Here is a 21,854-nt window from a genome sequence, read left to right as displayed (position 1 = left end):
CCAGTGGAAATACTCTGGTTGTGCGACGCTCACAGCAACCTCGGATTTTACCGTAATTATTGTGCAAAAGTCTCCCTGGAGGTCTATCCTTAAGAGCAGCGTAATACCTTTTTTTTCCACTAGTTAAAACTAGATAGTAAAAAAATTTCCTTTTTCTATTTTTTTCTGGTAGTAGATTTATTTTATTCCATTGCCTGTAGATGACTATGAGGGCAGCCATCTTGCCTGAGCTGCAGTTAACAATTCTTACCATATTTTGCAGCAACATAGGCCATAGACAGAATGGACAGGCAATGACTTGTTGAGTTATATAGGAGAATATTGTTGGCATGTTCTGTGGCCTGTGCAGGGAGAGGAAGGAGGTGGGATGTGCTCATCACCTATTGTGAATGGTAGATCCTGTGTTATCTATGTATAGGGTTCTCCTCTCAATGTAATCCTGCCTGTGATAATAATGAGATGACAGCTGAGATGTTTCCTCTACAGAACAGGAAGTGTCAGACCATTATTAGGCTTAGTGATCAGTGTGCCTGGAGGGGAGGAGGTGAGCTGTGACTATTGCGAATGGTGGATCCTGTGTTATCTATGTATAGGGTTCTCCTCTCAATGTAATCCTGCCTGTGATGATAATGAGATGACGGCTGAGAAGTTTTCTCGACAGAACAGGAAGTGCAGACCATTATTAGGCTTAGTGATCAGTGTGCCTGGAGGGGAGGAGGTGAGCTGTGACTATTGTGAATGGTGGAACCTGTGTTATCTATGTATAGGGTTCTCCTCTTAATGTAATCCTGCCTGTGATGATAATGAGATGACAGCTGAAAAGTTTTCTCTACAGAACAGTAAGTGTCAGACTATTATTAGGCTTAGTGGTCAGTGTACAGGGAGGTGAGGAGGTGAGCTGTGACATCACCTATTGTGAATGGTGGATCCTGTGTTATCTATATATAGGTGTCTCCTCTCAGTGTAATCCTGTCTGTACAGGGAGGGGAGGAGGTGAGCTGTGACTATTGTGAATGGTGGATCCTGTATTATCTATATCCAGATGTCACCTCTCAGTGTAATCCTCCCTGTGATGATAATGAGATGACATCTGAAAAGTTTTCTCTACAGAACAGGAAGTGTCAGACTATTATTAGGCTTAGTGGTCAGTGTGCAGGGAGGGAAGGAGGTGAGCTGTGACTATTGTGAATGGTGGATCCTGTGTTATCTATATATAGGTGTCTCCTCTCAATGCTATCGTGCCTGTGATGATAATGAGATGATGGCTGAAAAGTTTTCTCTACAGAACAGTAAGTGTCAGACTATTATAGGCTTAGTGGTCAGTGTACAGGGAGGTGAGGAGGTGAGCTGTGACATCACCTATTGTGAATATATATATATTATTTTTTTTTTTTAATACAGATCATGGCATGAAAATTGCATTAAAAATTATCAATAAATTCATACTTTTCAGTTTACCATTAAAACTGATTTACACAAGAGGCCATTTTTTGAAGACACATCCCTTTAACTATGTGAGCAATCAGGCTTTTCAGGATCTCCAAACTGAATTTGGGTTAGCAGATCAGCATATTCAAATATTTAATGCAGTAAAATTAAGTAAACGTAAGGATGTTTGTGCTGAGAAACCCGGTTTCTTCTCTCTCTGGGTTTTTGAATACTAATAAAGACTTGTTCCATTGGTTGATTTGTGATACTTACTGCCCTTTTGTTGATGGTTTCTCTCGTTGTTTAGCAGCTAGACAGTTGTTGCCATCAGATGGATCCTTGGAGTTTTGCACGAATATCTGTTCATGTAGATGGGTCTTAAGTTTGTTACTTAGCACAATCCGATGTGGTCTGTGGCTTTAAAAGGGACTACAGATAAAACGACTGCAGCATCTTCTCTCATTTAACCCTGCTACAGTTTAGGACGATCTCTGTTAGTTCAGTGGGGACAGGATATGGCCATTATGGACAGACTGAGCTCATTCTCATTTAATCGTCTGTAACTCCAGTATTGCACAGCACATATATTCCCAGCAGCACAATATAACGACCACTCCTGTGGTGGGACCCTCAATAATGCCCCAGCCACCTGGATCCAGACCTAATCTGCAGTCAAATGTAGAAAGTAGGTGTAGAAGTCACAAAGTTTCCTTTTTTTCCCACAACAAAAAAATATACAGGCTACATTTTGGTGCCCAATTGGACTTTCGTCAAGCTCGAGAAAGGTCCAATTGGGGACCGAAACTTTGACTTTTTTTTGTTGTGGGAGAATAAAGGAGACTTCATGACTTCTACACCCATGAATGGTGCCACACTTACTTTCTACATGTAACTCCAGTACTGTCAGTGCTATCAAGATGTTTTAAAGCCAAGATCCTTGCTAGAAAGCGCATGCTGGTAGCCCAGAAGCAGGGCCACAGTTACTTGAAGTGGGGCCGGGAATACTGAACTTACAGCTGTCACTTTTCAGTCAGCGTGCAGAGCAGATGGGGAGAGAGTCAAGCGGGCAGCAAAGAGCAGCTCTGGGATTCTGCTGTTTCTCCTCCTGTCCCAAGGAAAGGGTGATATGAATTTGTATTCACCTTATGACCCAGAACTAAAGAAAACTACGCTTGTAGAATCCCACACTGCTAAATATTACATGTTTAACCAGTATGGTAAATTCCGTAAAAAAAAAAGAAGTAGAAGCCAAAATAGCAGTTTTCTGATCATCTCACTTCTCCAAACAGGAATAAAAAAATAATCAAAAAGTTGTATTGCCTCAAAATGGTACCAAAAGAAAACTACAAGTAGCCCCACAAAAAAACAAGCCTACATACAGATCAGTCAATGGAAAAATAAAAATACTCTGGTCCTGGAATGTGACACCACATTAAAAGAGTTTTTGTAAAAAGAAGTGTTTATAATATGTAGAGATGAGCGAGCACCAAAATGCTCGAGTGCTCGTTACTCGAGTCGAACTTTCAGTGATGCTCGAGAGTTCGTTTCGAGTAACGAACCCCATTGAAGTCAATGGGTGACTCAAGCATTTTTGTATATGACTGGTGCTCCGCTAAGGTTTTCATTTGTGAAAATCTTAGCAAATCACCAAAGTCATGTAAAAAATACAGAAATGGATAGGGCAGGCGAGGAGCAACATGCAGGGCTGCATTTTGGGCTCCGAGGTCTCACTATTAAGCCACAATAGTGGCAAGAGTGAGACCCCCTCTCCCCCCGCACTGTCAGCATAAAGATCGTTCTCCTCTGCCACAGCTGTAACAGCTGTGGCAGAGCAGAACGATGTTAGCCCATTGAATTCAATGGAGTCGGCAATACAGCCGGCTCCATTGAAAGCAATGGGCTGCCGGCGAGCGCGGGATGAATTTTCGGGAAGGGCTTAAAAATATAAGCCCTTACCTGAAAATCATCCTAAAATGTGTAAAAAGTAAAAAAAAAAAATATACTCACCTTGTACCGGCAGAACGATGTTAGCCCATTGAATTCAATGGAGCTGGCAATACAGCCGGCTCCATTGAAAGCAATGGGCTGCCGGCGATCGCACAATGAATTTTCGGGAAGGGATTAAATATATAAGCCCTTCCCTGCAATTCATCCAGAAATGTGTAAAAAAAAAAAATATATATATATATACTCACGTGGTCCCGGCAGACGGAGTTCAGCTGCGGCCAGCTGGCAGTTCTCCCAAACTGCTCTCTGTAGTATTCAGCAGCCGGGGATTTAAAATCCCCGCCTGCTGAATGAGCTGCCTCTGATTGGTCACAGCCTGACCAATCAGAGGCAGCTCTCACTCACACCCATTCATGAATTCATGAATGGGTGAGTGAATGCTGCCTCTGATTGGCTCAGCTCAGCTGTCATTCAGCTGAAAGCTGCCCCTGATTGGTCCCTGTGCTGAGTCAATCAGAGGCAGCACTCACCCATTCATGAATTCATGAATGGGTGTGAGTGAGAGCTGCCTCTGATTGGTCAGGCTGTGACCAATCAGAGGCAGCTCACTCAGCAGGCGGGGATTTTAAATCCCCGGCTGCTGAATACTACAGAGAGCAGTTCAGGAGAACTGCCAGCTGGCCGTGGCTGAACTCCATCTGCCAGGACAAGGTGAGTATATATTTTTTTTTACTTTTTACACATTTTAGGATGATTTTCAGGTAAGGGCTTATATTTTTAAGCCCTTCCCGAAAATTCATCCCGCGCTCGCCGGCAGCCCATTGCTTTCAATGGAGCTGGCTGTATTGCTGGCTCCATTGAATTCAATGGTCAGTGCTCGTTTAATCGAGAAGAGTACCGTGTGGTGCTCGCCTCGAGTAACGAGCATCTCGAGCACCCTAATACTCGAACGAGCATCAAGCTTGGACGAGTATGCTCGCTCATCTCTAATAATATGCTAAAATGATAAAACATAATAAAACTCTATAAAGTTACTGTTGTCATAATTGTCCTGATCCATAGAATAAAGATAACATAATATTTATCCCACATTGAGAACACCATAAAAATAAATCCCAAAATACTATGGGGAAATTGCGTTTTTCCAAGTTCACTCAGCAAAAAAACGTAATAAAAACCAAACCACTTATTATATGTACCTAAACTTGGTTCTTATGAAAACTCGATCTTGTCCTGCAGAATACTGTCAAACAATACATGGAGGAAAAATAAGGACGTTACGACCGTTGGAACATAAAATAGGAAACATTTTACTGGCTATCAAGGCTAATTTAAGTTATGTCACTAAGGGGTTAAAAATACACTCAAGACGACGAAGTTCTGCGCCAAATATATTTACATGAGACATAAATTCAAAATCTACAGTTAAAAAAGGCACATTTTTGGGAGGATTTTTTCAAATGTAATGTGACTGTTAGGGGTTAACGGTCTCAGGAAGACCTTCCCTGGATGCCACAATCATGTGGAGGGAGTCAGCCGATCAAACACAGGCCCAGCACTCCGGTTGAGGGCAGACACTTGACCCCAAGCAGCCATCCCTGCTTGTACCTGCAGCGGGTCGGGGATCCCCGCCGGGAGATAGAGCAAATGTCAAGGAGAGACACTTCCTACAGGACAAGTTAGAAGGAAACGTGTGGAGTATAAGAAGTGACGGCGTGGGCAGACCTTCCCATCGCGCCGTAGCCTGAAATATCACAGAGTAGCCCAACGACTAGACTTTCTAGGTAGTTCAGAGACATGGATGAGCGTTGGTCATGTGAGCGGCTGGACGGACAAGTCTGCAACATCTCCATTTGCTTTCCTCATATGACTGCAGGCATTTAGTCTGTGAAATCTGTTCAACCTCAGGAGGGGGCGCTCTTTGGCCAAAGGGGATTGAAAACCTGCATCCTGCTTCTCTTGTCCCCTTCCCCACTCTCCACAGAACTCTGAGAGTACTCAGATACTGTAACATCCCAGTCAACCAATCATAGAGTGCGAATGATTGCGTAACCTCCCACTGTATGTGATTGGCTGATACCTGATGAGACAGTACCCGTGTGTCTGAGCAGTAGAGGGAGTTAGTCCCTGTAACCTCTGCATAACACTTGCCTAGCCCACCATGGATGTTTTCATTAGCCTCTTTGTAGCCCTTCAGGGATGTTACTATTAACTCTTTCAATGACATAACCCAATATTGATTTTACTATTACCTCTTCATTTCCCTGGCCCACCAGGGATGTTTTTATTCGCCACTTCACTGACCATGTCCACTAGAGATGTTATTAATTCCTTCTCTACCCTAGTCCACCAGGGCAGTTATCTTTTAGGCCTGGTGCCCACAGCCATGACGGGCTCCGCAAGCGGAATTCTGCAGCGGAGTCCGTCACGGCACCCCCCCAAAAACCCCATACTCACCTCTGCCCGATGTCCCGCACCCCAGGCCGGCGCGCATGCACCGTACAGCGCATGACGCGACGGCTGTGTCATGTGACGCACCAGCAGTGTCATATGACATGCCTACAGTGTCACATGACGCGCCGGCCGCGTCAAATGACGCGTCGGCCGTATCATATGACGCGGGCATCGATGGGTGGGGAAGCGTTTTCACGCTATCTACCGCTGTGCTACAGTGGAATATAGCGTGACGGACGGTTTCTATTGACTCCAATGGAAGCCGTCCGCGCGTACGTCCGCGGCACATAGAACATGCCATGGATGATTATGGGTGATTTCGAGGTGCGGAATTCCACAGTGGAATTCCGCACCGTGAGTATTGCGCTATTAGGTTCAATAGAACCTAATAGCTGCGGGGCAACGCCATGGATTGCTGCCGCGTGATACGCCCGTGGGAATTAGGCCTTACTCCTTCACTGCTTTAGCCCATGAGAGATGTGAGTTACCATTTACTCTTTAACTGCTGCACATTAACCTCTTCACTGATCTTATCCACCATGGTTGTTATTAACTCCTCCACTGCCCTAACCCTAAAAGGTTGTTACCATTCACTCTTTAACTGCTGTACATTACAAGGAAGCCCTTTCATGGCCCTAGACCACCAGTCAGGGTGATTCAATTTTTTTGGCGGAAAAAAGGCAACACTGGCATATATAGCGACATTCATCCTGCAGGATATATAAAGCCTGACTTTTATGGAGCAACAATACCAATTATGGTTTTGTTTTGTTTCTTTATAATATTGAGAATTTATGTGAAAAATTGCGACTTTTTTCTTTTAATATTTTTTTTTTACTTTTATTTGACTTATTTGTTTGTATTCAACTTTTTTTAAGACCCACTAAGGTACTTGACGTTGCGATTTTTTTGTATAGATAGATATGAGATAGATAGATAGATAGATAGATAGATAGATAGATAGATAGATAGATAGATAGATAGATATGAGATAGATAGATAGATAGATAGATAGATAGATAGATAGATAGATAGATAGATAGATAGATAGATAGATAGATATGAGATAGATAGATAGATAGATAGATAGATAGATAGACGATAGATATGAGATAGATAGATAGATAGATAGATAGATAGATAGATAGATAGATAGATAGATAGATAGGAGATAGATAGATAGATAGATAGATAGATAGATAGGAGATAGATAGATAGATAGATAGATAGATAGATAGATAGATAGATAGATATGAGATAGATAGATATGAGATAGATAGATACATAGATAGATATGAGATATATAAATATGTGGTAGATATATAAATAGATAGATAGATAGATAGATAGATAGATAGATAGATAGATATGGGGTAGATAGATTGATAGATAGGTATGAGATAGATAGATATGAGATAGATTGATAGATAGATTGATTGATAGATAGGAGATAGATAGATAGATAGATAGATAGATAGATAGATAGATAGATAGATAGATATGAGATAGATAGATAGATAGGGAGATGGATAGATAGATATGAGATAGAAAGATTGATAATTGGATAGATATGAGATAGAAAGATTGATAATTGGATAGATATGAGATAGATAGATAGATAGATAGATAGATAGATAGATAGATAGATAGATAGATATAGATAGATAGATAGATAGATAGATGGATATGAGAAAGAGAGATAGTTAGATAGGAGATAGATAGATAAATAGATAGATATGAGATAGAGAGATAGATAGATAGACAGATATGAGATAGATAGATAGATATAAGATAGATAGATAGATAGATAGATATGAGATAGATAGATAGATAGATAGATAGATAGATAGATAGATAGATAGATAGATAGATAGATAGAATCTGCATGTATTTTCTAATGTGGGTGAGATGCTCAATATCAGCATTTACTTCTAGATGGAAGTCTATAGTCTCATCCTCATGGTTCTGAAGGCAGCACTAATGTTCAGTGATAACATCGTGACAATTGTATTAATAAACAGTTTGCTCAACAACTGAAATATGTTACGGAATAGAATGGCAGATATTTACTGGTAATTCACTTTTCATTGTGGGCAAAGTTACTCGCATTAATTTCTGATGAATATCTAATCTATTTCTCATAGACCTTCAGACTTGTGATCCTGTGATGAAATTTGTTTGTGGAAATGGACGATGCATCAGTCACAAATGGCTCTGCGACTCAGGCAAGCGCAAGCATGTTTCTTTATTTGTCATCTATCTCCTATCTTTCTATCTCATATCTATCTATCTATCTATCTATCTATCTATCTATCTCATATCTATCTATCTATCTCCTATCTATCTATCTATCTATCTATCTATCTATCTATCTATCTATCTCATATCTATCTATCTATCTCCTATCTATCTATCTATCTATCTATCTATCTATCTATCTATCTATCTATCTATCTATCTATCTCATATCTATCTATCGCATATCTATCTATCTATCTATCTATCTATCTATCTCATATCTATCTATCTCACATCTATCTATCCCATATCTATCTATCTATCTATCTATCTATCTATCTATCTATCTATCTATCTATCTATCCCATATCTATCTATCTATCTATCTATCTATCTATCTATCTATCTATCTATCTATCTATCTATCTATCTCATATATATCTCATATACATCTATCTATCTATCTATCTATCTATCTATCTATCTATCTATCTATCTATCTATCTAATATCTATTTATCTATCTATCCATCTATCTATCTATCTCATATCTATCTATCTCCTATCTATCTATCTATCTCTCTATCTATCTCATATCTATCTATCTATCCATCTATCTATCTATCTATCTATCTCATATCTATCTATCTCCTATCTATCTATCTATCTATCTATCTATCTATCTATCTATCTATCTATCTCTCTATCTATCTCATATCTATCTATCTATCTATCTATCTATCTATCTATCTATCTATCTATCTATCATCTATCTATCTATCTCATATCTATCTATCTATGTATCTATCTATCTATCTTTGAATTAATCAGTAACCCATACTGTACTCTTGGCTCTAGATGATGACTGTGGAGATGGAAGTGATGAACAGGGATGTTCAGTCTCGTGCTCAGACAAGCAGTTTAGATGTTCCAGCGACCGCTGTATTCCTGCCCATTGGGTCTGCGATGGACACAATGATTGTGAAGATTCCAGTGATGAGTCTCACCCCAACTGCTCCAAAACAGGTTTGTTTCATCCAATATTACTATTCTGTGCTTTCTTTATTCATAACAGCGAACAGACTGTTACCCCAATATGGCATCCAATGTCGCCCCACAACATAATCCACAGCTGATCTCGCCTGTCACTTTGTTCCTTTTAACAATTTTACAAATAATCATGGAAAACAATGTCTCTCAAAGAAATTGGAAGTCTGACGAGCCCCATGGTTCTATCCTACGGCCATTATTCATCTGATTGGTTAAACTGCATCTGTTGGCTGGTAGAGGCTGTGCATCCTGCAGGCGTGACATTATGTAGCGGACTGATATATAGCCTTATGGGGAAAGATTCAGTGTAACTTGTGTTTTATTCATTTATATCTCTGCTCATTCCGAGCTGAATAGTCCAGTGGGCGGAGCTATCAGTGATTGACAGCTACCCCAGTATATAGAGTCATACACAGATAGCTGTCAGTCACTGATAGGACCGCCCATTGGACTACTCAGCTTCAAATGAGCAAATGTTTAAATGAATAAAATACCAATTATACAGACTCTTTCCCCATAAAACTTGATATTTAGCTGCCCAGCTCCCCCTGCCCTACACCATGATGCCTGTACCAGCTGACAGATCTACTTTGAGTATAGGATTTCCAGTCTGCATCCCTATGATGCTATTGCTTCTTACTGTGTTGTATCTTACTAAGATAGGCCAATGATCAGGCAGAGTGACCTCCTACAAGATCAGCACACTCCTCTCCTGCTGTCATCATTCCCTTCATCTAATTAACTGTGAAGTGGCCAATCTGTGCCAACATCACACTTGGCCTGTTACATGCAATGCCAACTTTAGTAATATCATCAAATGAGAGTGCAAGTCACTGCCCTCAGCACAATCAGCCCAGTCGCCCTCTGCCGTCGTCATCGTTTATATGATCTTACCGAATACTGGTTGTTTAATGAGTTTTCTGGGACTTTTGATCATGTCTCTCCAGGACAGGTCATCCTCAATAGATGCCCAATAGCTCTCCACCACTCAGGGCCTCTTCCAATCATCTGTTATGAGGCGCACTATCAGTGTGGACAGAGCTGGAAGCTGACCGCTCCATCTGCATCGGTCGGTAATGCGGGCACAACTACAATTTAATTAATTGCATAACCAACCGGCAATGTGGAGAGAGGCGGGAGCTTCAGGCCTGATAGCAACTGATCACCGCGGCTCTCAAACAGCAAACTGTCAATGACCTATTCTCAGGTCATCAAAGATTAAGAAGACCCAGAAAACCCTTATAAAACATTTGTGTAACTCAACCCTTATTATTATAATCACAAGTTTATAGGGCCTTGCCTTCTAGAAGATCAGATCACTCCTCTCCTTCTGGTGCCATCATGCCTGTCATTGGATTGATGTGTTCCTGTCATCAGGATTAGGCTGCCCAAAGTACGGCCCGCATGGACCTGGACCCGGCCTATGTGAGTGCTTTATTCTGGAAGGCTGCCAAATTAACTTTTTAAACACAGCAGCATTTCAGAATACAATGCCCACAGGGGCAACAGGCAGCCTTGTGCCATGTCCATGTTGCCCTTAGTTTGGGCAGCATGAACCTGACAACAGAATCCCTTTAACTGTGATATCTCAATTTGTCTTTCAAAATGCTACTTTATTTCTCACAGCTTTGTGTAGTTCTACATTTACAATGTTGTAATCCTGTGAGAAGTCCCTGCCTCAGGATCAGAGACCCCCCACGTTGGTGACATTCTCGGATGTGCTACAAAGTTCTTAATATGCTCCCGCATCAGGATACTACTGGGTGCTCTACTGCCTCAAAATAAAGACAGAATTGGAAGATAAATGTGCTATTCCTATAGACACAGGATTGTCTGTCCCCAACACAGGAGAGAAAGGAAGGAGGGATGGAGTGATGGAGAGAGGGAAGGGAGGGAAGGATGTTGGTAGATTATGAAGGAGAGAAAAAGGAAATAGGAAGGGAAATATGGAAGGCAGAAAAGTTAGCTAGGAGGGGGAGCATAGTGTAGGGAGGGAAGGCAGGAAGGAGAAGGGAGGGGGGAGGAAAGGAAGGAAGGTATGTTATGAAGAAAGGAAATGAAAAGGGAAATTAGGGAAGAAGGAATGAGAGGGGAAGGTAGGGATGGTATTAGTGTATCTTGATGCCACCAGGAAGCTAGGGGTTTTGCAGGAGGAACGCCCCTGTCAGACCCCTAGCTCCCGATTGGCTCAAGAAGCAAAGGTACTGGAAGGAGGTAAGAGCCGGGGATGCTACTTACATTGTGGGGGAGCCGAAGCGGGAGTCATGTAGCAGGAGGAGTGGGACCCAAGGACGGTACTTACAGCACTGCCGTCTGCTTTGGGAGCTGGGAAGCGGAAGCGTCTTGCAAGATTTCTATTCCTGCAGGAGTCCTATCTGGGAACAGCACCGGAAACACCAGCAGCCGCTGTACCACATGCAGTGGCCGCAACGCCAGTGGTGGTGGAATAGGCCTGTGCGGATGCTGGGTGAGTGACAGGAGGGGACAGCTGCGGAGACGCCACTGACACCCCTCCCGCCTGCTTCGGTCCCAGGGGGAGCAGCAGCGGAATACTTCCGTGGCCGCTCTGGGTGTGTGACATCAGGGGACAGCCGCGGGTAAGCCACTGACACTGCTCCTGCCTGCCTTGGCCGCAGGGGGAGCGGCAGCGTGAGCAGACACTGCGGGGATGGGGGGGGGGAGACAAAGCTCACAATGCTGCAGCTTGCTTGGCCCTTTAGTGCACCGCAAGTGGGAGGCAACTTTGCCTGGGGTGCAGGAATGCCACCCGGGGAAACGAGCGCCGAGGAGACTTACACCACTCGCGGCTGCTTTGGCCACGGGCAGAACAGCAGCGTGGGTGGAGAAGAGCAGCATGCCGTCTTTTATTGTTTATGTCAGGGATGCAGGGTTAGGGTGAGGGGTACGCATCACAGTTAGGCTTATATTGAAACTGTAAGGCTAACTGTGACACTTACCCCTCACCCTAACCCTCCATCCCGGACAACAAAGAAAAATGACGCCCTGCTGCTCTCTGCATCTACAGCTGGCCTTAGTGGGATGCAAGGACCTGCAGCACAGGCTGCTGTGGATCCAATCAGGTACAGGGGGCGTCACCCTCCTGTCAATCTTGACTCAACCAGGACTTCCTTGTGGCGTCAAGATACACTAATACCGTTAGGGAGGAGGGAGAAGAAAGGAGAGGAGAGAGATCAAGAAGGATGGAGAGGAGGGAGAGAAAAAGGAAGGGGAGGAAGGAAGGAGAGCGTAGAAAGTGCTAGAAGAGAAGAAATTATGCACTTTCCCTTTAAGTAAACAGCCAATATTGATTTTTTCCAGTAACTTCTCTGTACCTCCGGGGATGGCCTAATAATTAGTGATTAGAATTATGATTTCATACTATGTGATAGGTATATTTCTTTAGTTAAATATTGTCAAGGAATTGCATAAAACCCTGTGAGACTATATTTACTGTCCACGGGGTCTACGGACTACATGGCAATCACAAAAGGTGCCGTAAAATAGAAAACTTTCCAAACTGAAGCATTGGATCACTTTTCATTAGGAATTGAGTAACCAATGCGGTGGCCAACAGACCATCGAGGGAGGAAAGGAAACAAGGAGAGGGTAGGGGGCAGGGAAGGAAGAAAGGATGTAAGATGGATGAGAAATACTGCTTTATAATACATTGTAACACTATTGATTGATAAGTCGGTGGAGGTACAAGTCAGGGCTAAAAGGTGAATATTCAAGGCCCCTGACTTGGTGGTACTTCTTCTGTATCTCAGATGCCTGACTGCTTCCTATCTGTATACTATTACTGTACTGCCAAGTTCAGTGACTCCAGCTGCATTGTACTATAGGAATCTGAGCTACTGTCCCTCCCCCATACTTTACACTGCAGGCAGTTATGCTGCACACACTGAGGTGAATGAGCATCACTTAGAAGGATCCTTAAGGTCCCCTTTAAACATACTTCTATTCTGTAAAAATGCTTCTAAATGCAAATGATTATGTTCCTCTTCCTAATGGCCTATAATCACACAGTCCACCCTCTATACCATGTATATCCGTCCCCTTCCAGTTAATCAATGCTCCGCTGGGCATAAAACAATTCCACAGCACCGTGTATCCACAATATTTCTCGGAGTCTCAGACACATTAAATTTTAGTGGACATAGTTTTGTGGATAACAGACCCATCTCGCCGTATACGGGATGTAATATCACACATTAGCGCTGTTTATAACAACATAAAATACTATTGAAGGAAATCGCCGTTTATGATCTTCTGTAAATCCGTCTCTTTTTATTACGCGGCGTTTGATGTAGAATACGAAGCCAAAAACTCCCTGTCTCCAGTCTTTATATTTGTCATCTAAATCCCAGCGTCACCACATATATCTATACGAAATGTAACCGCAGAGATTAACATCACTTACATCGCAGAACTCGTCGTTTAACCCCTCAGCGTCTTCTCCTTCTTACAAGCAGTCCATGATACACCCGCCCGGAGAGCTAACACGTCTTATCACGCCTACAGTATCAATCACCATATAGATACATTCAGTGCCAGCCTTACAGTTAGATGCCAACTTGTGGGGAATTCTTCTTTGGCACCTCCCATCATAAGAACAAGATAACACATATTGCTCTTATAGGCCGTCTGCCTGTATTCTGCTTGTACAGAAAGCAGCAAGATTAGCAGCCTTCCCACAGCAGCAGCTCAGGGAATAAATAGTGTACCAGAACCAAGCTCAAGTAAGGTCAGTATGTATATACAACACTAGAACCAAGCTCATGAGGGTGCCTTTACACAGGTGATTTTTCCTTGTGTTGCTGTTCATTGCAAGATACACAGAAATCACATGGGAAAAGGATCCTAGGAGGGTGGAGTTGGAAAGGTCCTCCAGGGTCATCGGGTCCTCCAGGGTAATCGGGTCCTCCAGGGTCATCTGGGCCTCCGCGGTCATCAGGTCCTCCACGGTCACCGGATCCAACCCCCTGGTCAATGCAGGATCACTAAATCATCCCAGACAGATATTTGCCCAGCCTCCGAAGACTTCCATTGAAGGAGAACTCCCCACCTCCCATGGTAATCTGTTCCACTCATTGATCCCCCTCACTGTCTAATATCTAATCTGTGTCTCCTCCCTTTCAGTTTCATCCCATTGCCTCTAGTCTTTCCGTGTGCAGATGAGAATAGGGCTGATCCCTCTGCACTGTGACAGCCCTTCAGATATTTGTAGACAGCCATTCAGGCCACAGCTGGTTTGGATTCCGCCTGCGAAATATCGCAGCAGAATCAGACCCGGCGCCCCCCAGAGACCTGTCCGTATCCACCACGAGTGTCTGAACAGGTAAGCCGGCGCGCGTGTGCAGTGCAGCTCATGACGTGCTGGCGCTAGGCGGTGACGCGATTTCCCGTGATACTTCCGCAGTGCTCACTGCGGAAGTATGGCGGGACGGATGGCTTTAATTGAATGCAATATAAGCCGTCCGTGCGATTTTCTGCACAGATTAGAAAATGCTGTGAATCTCCCCCGTGAGCGGAAAATCGCAGTTGATTTCTGCTCGTGGGCCGGGGAGAATCTCTTATCATAGAATGTCTATGGATGGTCATTGCTGTGGAATTTGCGTGCCTCTGACTGTGAATTACCCAGCGATAATCTGTCCATAGGCATTGGGCCTAAGTTTTCTCTCAGCCTTCTATTTTGCAAGCTAAACCCATTGTTTTTAATGAGCAATTTATTTTCTCTCACAGCGCTGCAAGAAGAAGCAGTGCAAAAAAGAAAGTGCAGCATATCCTATTTTTGGGCGATTCTGTTGAAGAATTGCCAATTCTTACCTATAGGAGCAGATTTTTTTTCAATATGCGAGTGTGATACATTTTTTCTCCCATAGGGAATAATGGGAGATTTTCACATGCGAGTTTCACAGGCATAAACAATAACAAGTGCAACTATGTGGTTTTCTTATAAGACACATTGCACTCACGTAAAAAAATCGCAGGTTTGTGAGTATGATACTGGTTTCAGGTTTAAACGCACCGTGACAGAAATACAGCCCCAGAACCAAGCTTATAACATAAATACAGCAGCAGAAACAACCTCAAGACATAGATACAGACCCAGAACCAAGCTTATAACATAAATACAGCAGCAGAAACAACCTCCAGACATAGATACAGTCCCAGAACCAAGCTTACAACATAAATACAGCAGCAGAAAAAACTTCCAAACATAGATACAGCCCCAGAACCAAGCTTACAACATAAATACAGCAGCAAAAACAACCTCCAGACATAGATACAGTCCCAGAACCAAGCTTACAACATAAATACAGTAGCAGAAACAACTTCCAGACATAGATACAGTCCCAGAACCAAGCTTACAACATAAATACAGTAGCAGAAACAACTTCCAGACATAGATACAGTCCCAGAACCAAGCTTACAACATAAACACAGCAGCTGAAACAACCTCCGGACATAGATACAGCCCCAGAACCAAGCTTATAACATAAATACAGCAGCAGAAACAACCTCCAGACATAGATACAGTCCCAGAACCAAGATTACAACATAAATACAGCAGCAAAAACAACTCCCAGACATAGATACAGTCCCAGAACCAAGCTTACAACATAAACACAGCAGCTGAAACAACCTCCGGACATAGATACAGCCCCAGAACCAAGCTTATAACATAAATACAGCAGCAGAAACAACCTCCAGACATAGATACAGTCCCAGAACCAAGCTTACAACATAAATACAGCAGCAGAAACAACCTCTGGACAGAGATGCAGTCCCAGAACCAAGCTTATAACATAAATACAGCAGCATAAACGTACTCCAGACATAGATACAGTCCCAGAACCAAGCTTATAACATAAATTCAGCAGCTGAAACAACCTCCGGACATAGATACAGCCCCAGAACCAAGCTTAGAACCTAAATACAGCAGCAGAAACAACTTCCGTACATAGATACAGTCCCAGAACCAAGCTTATAACATAAATACAGCAGCAGAACCAACCTCCGGACATAGATACAGTGCAAGAACCAAGCTTATAACATAAATACAGCAGCAGAAACAACCTCTGGACATAGATACAGTCCCCGAACCAAGCTTATAACCTAAATACAGCAGCTGAAACAACCTCCAGACATAGATACAGTACCAGAACCAAGCTTATAACCTAAATACAGCAGCAGGAACAACCTCTGGCCAGAGATGCAGTCCCAGAACCAAGCTTATAACATAAATACAGCAGCAGAAACAACCTCCGGACATAGATACAGTGCAAGAACCAAGCTTATAACATAAATACAGCAGCAGAAACAACCTCTGGACATAGATACAGTGCAAAAGCCAAGCTTATAACATAAATACAGCAGCAGAAACAACCTCCAGACATAGATACAGTCCCAGAACCAAGCTTACAACATAAATACAGCAGCTGAAACAACCTCCGGACATAGATACAGCCCCAGAACCAAGCTTATAACATAAATACAGCAGCAGAAACAAACTCCAGACATAGATACAGTCCCAGAACGAAGCTTACAACATAAATACAGCAGAAGAAACAGTCTCTGGACATAGATACAGTCCCAGAAACAAGCTTATAACATAAATACAGCAGCAGAAACAACCTCTGGACATAGATACAGCCCCAGAACCAAGCTTATAACCTAAATACAGCAGCTGAAACAACCTCAAGACATAGATACAGTGCAAGAACCAAGCTTATAACATAAATACAGCAGCAGAAACAACCTCGGACATATATACAGTGCAAGAACCAAGCTTATAACATAAATACAGCAGCAGAAACAACCTTCAGACATAGATACAGTGCAAGAACCAAGCTTACAACATAAATACAGCAGCAAAAACAACTCCCAGACATAGATACAGTGCAAGAACCAAGCTTACAACATAAACACAGCAGCTGAAACAACCTCCGGACATAGATACAGCCCCAGAACCAAGCTTATAACATAAATACAGCAGCAGAAACAACCTCCAGACATAGATACAGTCCCACAACCAAGCTTACAACATAAATACAGCAGCAGAAACAACCTCTGGACAGAGATGCAGTCCCAGTACCAAGCTTATAACATAAATACAGCAGCATAAACGTACTCCAGACATAGATACAGTCCCAGAACCAAGCTTATAACATAAATTCAGCAGCTGAAACAACCTCCGGACATAGATACAGCCCCAGAACCAAGCTTAGAACCTAAATACAGCAGCAGAAACAACTTCCGTGCATAGATACAGTCCCAGAACCAAGCTTATAACATAAATACAGCAGCAGAACCAACCTCCGGACATAGATACAGTGCAAGAACCAAGCTTATAACATAAATACAGCAGCAGAAAAAAACTCTGGACATAGATACAGTCCCCGAACCAAGCTTATAACCTAAATACAGCAGCTGAAACAACCTCCAGACATAGATACAGTACCAGAACCAAGCTTATAACCTAAATACAGCAGCAGGAACAACCTCTGGCCAGAGATGCAGTCCCAGAACCAAGCTTATAACATAAATACAGCAGCAGAAACAACCTCCGGACATAGATACAGTGCAAGAACCAAGCTTATAACATAAATACAGCAGCAGAAACAACCTCTGGACATAGATACAGTGCAAAAGCCAAGCTTATAACATAAATACAGCAGCAGAAACAACCTCCAGACATAGATACAGTCCCAGAACCAAGCTTACAACATAAATACAGCAGCTGAAACAACCTCCGGACATAGATACAGCCCCAGAACCAAGCTTATAACATAAATACAGCAGCAGAAACAAACTCCAGACATAGATACAGTCCCAGAACCAAGCTTACAACATAAATACAGCAGAAGAAACAACCTCTGGACATAGATACAGTCCCAGAAACAAGCTTATAACATAAATACAGCAGCAGAAACAACCTCTGGACATAGATACAGCCCCAGAACCAAGCTTATAACCTAAATACAGCAGCTGAAACAACCTCAAGACATAGATACAGTGCAAGAACCAAGCTTATAACATAAATACAGCAGCAGAAACAACCTCGGACATATATACAGTGCAAGAACCAAGCTTATAACATAAATACAGCAGCAGAAACAACCTTCAGACATAGATACAGTGCAAGAACCAAGCTTACAACATAAATACAGCAGCAGAAACAACCTCCTGACATAGATACAGTCCCAGAACCAAGCTTATAACATAAATACAGCAGCAGAAACAACCTCCGGACATAGATACAGTGCAAGAACCAAGCTAATAACATAAATACAGCAGCAGAAACAACCTCCAGACATAGATACAGTGCAAGAACCAAGCTTATAACATAAATACAGCAGCAGAAACAACCTCTGGCCAGAGATGCAGTCCCAGAACCAAGCTTATAACATAAATACAGCAGCAGAAACAACCTCCGGACATAGATACAGTGCAAGAACCAAGCTTATAACATAAATACAGCAGCAGAAACAACCTCTGGACATAGATACAGTGCAAAAGCCAAGCTTATAACATAAATACAGCAGCAGAAACAACCTCCAGACATAGATACAGTCCCAGAACCAAGCTTACAACATAAATACAGCAGCTGAAACAACCTCCGGACATAGATACAGCCCCAGAACGAAGCTTACAACATAAATACAGCAGCAGAAATAACCTCCAGACATAGATACAGTCCCAGAACCAAGCTTACAACATAAATACAGCAGCTGAAACAACCTCCGGACATAAATACAGCCCCAGAACGAAGCTTATAACATAAATACAACAGCAGAAATAACCTCCAGACATAGATACAGTCCCAGAACCAAGCTTATAACCTAAATACAGCAGCTGAAACAACCTCCAGACATAGATGCAGTCCCAGAACCAAGCTTATAACATAAATACAGCAGCAGAAACAACCTCCGGACATAGATACAGTGCAAGAACCAAGCTTATAACATAAATACAGCAGCAGAAACAACCTCTGGACATAGATACAGTGCAAAAGCCAAGCTTATAACATAAATACAGCAGCAGAAACAACCTCCAGACATAGATACAGTCCCAGAACCAAGCTTACAACATAAATACAGCAGCTGAAACAACCTCCGGACATAGATACAGCCCCAGAACCAAGCTTATAACATAAATACAGCAGCAGAAACAACCTCCAGACATAGATACAGTCCCAGAACCAAGCTTACAACATAAATACAGCAGCAGAAACAACCTCTGGACAGAGATGCAGTCCCAGAACCAAGCTTATAACATAAATACAGCAGCATAAACGTACTCCAGACATAGATACAGTCCCAGAACCAAGCTTATAACATAAGTTCAGCAGCTGAAACAACCTCCGGACATAGATACAGCCCCAGAACCAAGCTTAGAACCTAAATACAGCAGCAGAAACAACTTCCGTACATAGATACAGTCCCAGAACCAAGCTTATAACATAAATACAGCAGCAGAACCAACCTCCGGACATAGATACAGTGCAAGAACCAAGCTTATAACATAAATACAGCAGCAGAAACAACCTCTGGACATAGATACAGTCCCCGAACCAAGCTTATAACCTAAATACAGCAGCTGAAACAACCTCCAGACATAGATACAGTACCAGAACCAAGCTTATAACCTAAATACAGCAGCAGGAACAACCTCTGGCCAGAGATGCAGTCCCAGAACCAAGCTTATAACATAAATACAGCAGCAGAAACAACCTCCGGACATAGATACAGTGCAAGAACCAAGCTTATAACATAAATACAGCTGCAGAAACAACCTCTGGACATAGATACAGTGCAAAAGCCAAGCTTATAACATAAATACAGCAGCAGAAACAACCTCCAGACATAGATACAGTCCCAGAACCAAGCTTATAACATAAATTCAGCAGCTGAAACAACCTCCGGACATAGATACAGCCCCAGAACCAAGCTTATAACATAAATACAGCAGCAGAAACAACCTCCAGACATAGATACAGTCCCAGAACCAAGCTTACAACATAAATACAGCAGAAGAAACAACCTCTGGACATAGATACAGTCCCAGAAACAAGCTTATAACATAAATACAGCAGCAGAAACAACCTCTGGACATAGATACAGCCCCAGAACCAAGCTTATAACCTAAATACAGCAGCTGAAACAACCTCAAGACATAGATACAGTGCAAGAACCAAGCTTATAACATAAATACAGCAGCAGAAACAACCTCGGATATATATACAGTGCAAGAACCAAGCTTATAACATAAATACAGCAGCAGAAACAACCTCCAGACATAGATACAGTGCAAGAACCAAGCTTACAACATAAATACAGCAGCAGAAACAACCTCCTGACATAGATACAGTCCCAGAACCAAGCTTATAACATAAATACAGCAGCAGAAACAACCTCCGGACATAGATACAGTGCAAGAACCAAGCTTATAACATAAATACAGCAGCAGAAACAACCTCCAGACATAGATACAGTCCCAGAACCAAGCTTATAACATAAATACAGCAGCAGAAACAACATCTGGACATAGATACAGTCCCCGAACCAAGCTTATAACCTAAATACAGCAGCTGAAACAACCTCCAGACATAGATACAGTACCAGAACCAAGCTTATAACCTAAATACAGCAGCAGAAACAACCTCTGGCCAGAGATGCAGTCCCAGAACCAAGCTTATAACATAAATACAGCAGCAGAAACAACCTCCGGACATAGATACAGTGCAAGAACCAAGCTTATAACATAAATACAGCAGCAGAAACAACCTCTGGACATAGATACAGTGCAAAAGCCAAGCTTATAACATAAATACAGCAGCAGAAACAACCTCCAGACATAGATACAGTCCCAGAACCAAGCTTACAACATAAATACAGCAGCTGAAACAACCTCCGGACATAGATACAGCCCCAGAACGAAGCTTACAACATAAATACAGCGGCAGAAATAACCTCCAGACATAGATACAGTCCCAGAACCAAGCTTACAACATAAATACAGCAGCTGAAACAACCTCCGGACATAAATACAGCCCCAGAACGAAGCTTATAACATAAATACAGCAGCAGAAATAACCTCCAGACATAGATACAGTCCCAGAACCAAGCTTATAACCTAAATACAGGAGCTGAAACAACCTCCAGACATAGATGCGGTCCCAGAACCAAGCTTATAACATAAATACAGCAGCAGAAACAACCTCCGGACATAGATACAGTGCAAGAACCAAGCTTATAACATAAATACAGCAGCAGAAACAACCTCTGGACATAGATACAGTCCCAGAACCAAGCTTACAACATAAATACAGCAGCTGAAACAACCTCCGGACATAGATACAGCCCCAGAACCAAGCTTATAACATAAATACAGCAGCAGAAACAACCTCCAGACATAGATGCAGTCCCAGAACCAAGCTTACAACATAAATACAGCAGCAGAAACAACCTCTGGACATAGATACAGCCCCATGACCAAGCTTACAACATAAATACAGCAGCAGAAACAACCTCCGGACATAGATACAGCCCCAGAACCAAGCTTATAACATAAATACAGCAGCATAAACAAACTCCAGACATAGATACAGTCCCTGAACCAATTTTATAACATACATTCAGCAGCTGAAACAACCTCCGGACATAGCTACAGCCCCAGAACAAAGCTTAGAACCTAAATACAGCAGCAGAAACAACCTCCGTACATAGATACAGT

General features: G+C 42.4%; 1 protein-coding gene across 1 annotated transcript in view; it reads left to right on the top strand.

Annotated features, from left to right (window-relative positions):
- The window catches only part of LRP1B (LDL receptor related protein 1B), a 1,872,788-nt gene that overhangs the window by 1,060,849 nt on the left and 790,085 nt on the right, over window positions 1-21,854 (top strand). Inside the window, exons 19-20 of the mRNA XM_066577770.1 lie at window positions 7,974-8,054; window positions 8,925-9,092. Coding sequence (XP_066433867.1) covers window positions 7,974-8,054; window positions 8,925-9,092 — 249 coding nt within the window. The remainder of the gene's footprint in view (window positions 1-7,973; window positions 8,055-8,924; window positions 9,093-21,854) is intronic.

This window comes from Eleutherodactylus coqui, chromosome 8 (genome assembly GCF_035609145.1).
Source record: "Eleutherodactylus coqui strain aEleCoq1 chromosome 8, aEleCoq1.hap1, whole genome shotgun sequence".
In the NCBI taxonomy this organism is placed as follows: Eukaryota; Metazoa; Chordata; class Amphibia; order Anura; family Eleutherodactylidae; genus Eleutherodactylus; species Eleutherodactylus coqui.
The sequence above is the reverse complement of the archived record's forward strand: the minus strand, read 5'-3'. Positions and strand labels throughout refer to the sequence as shown.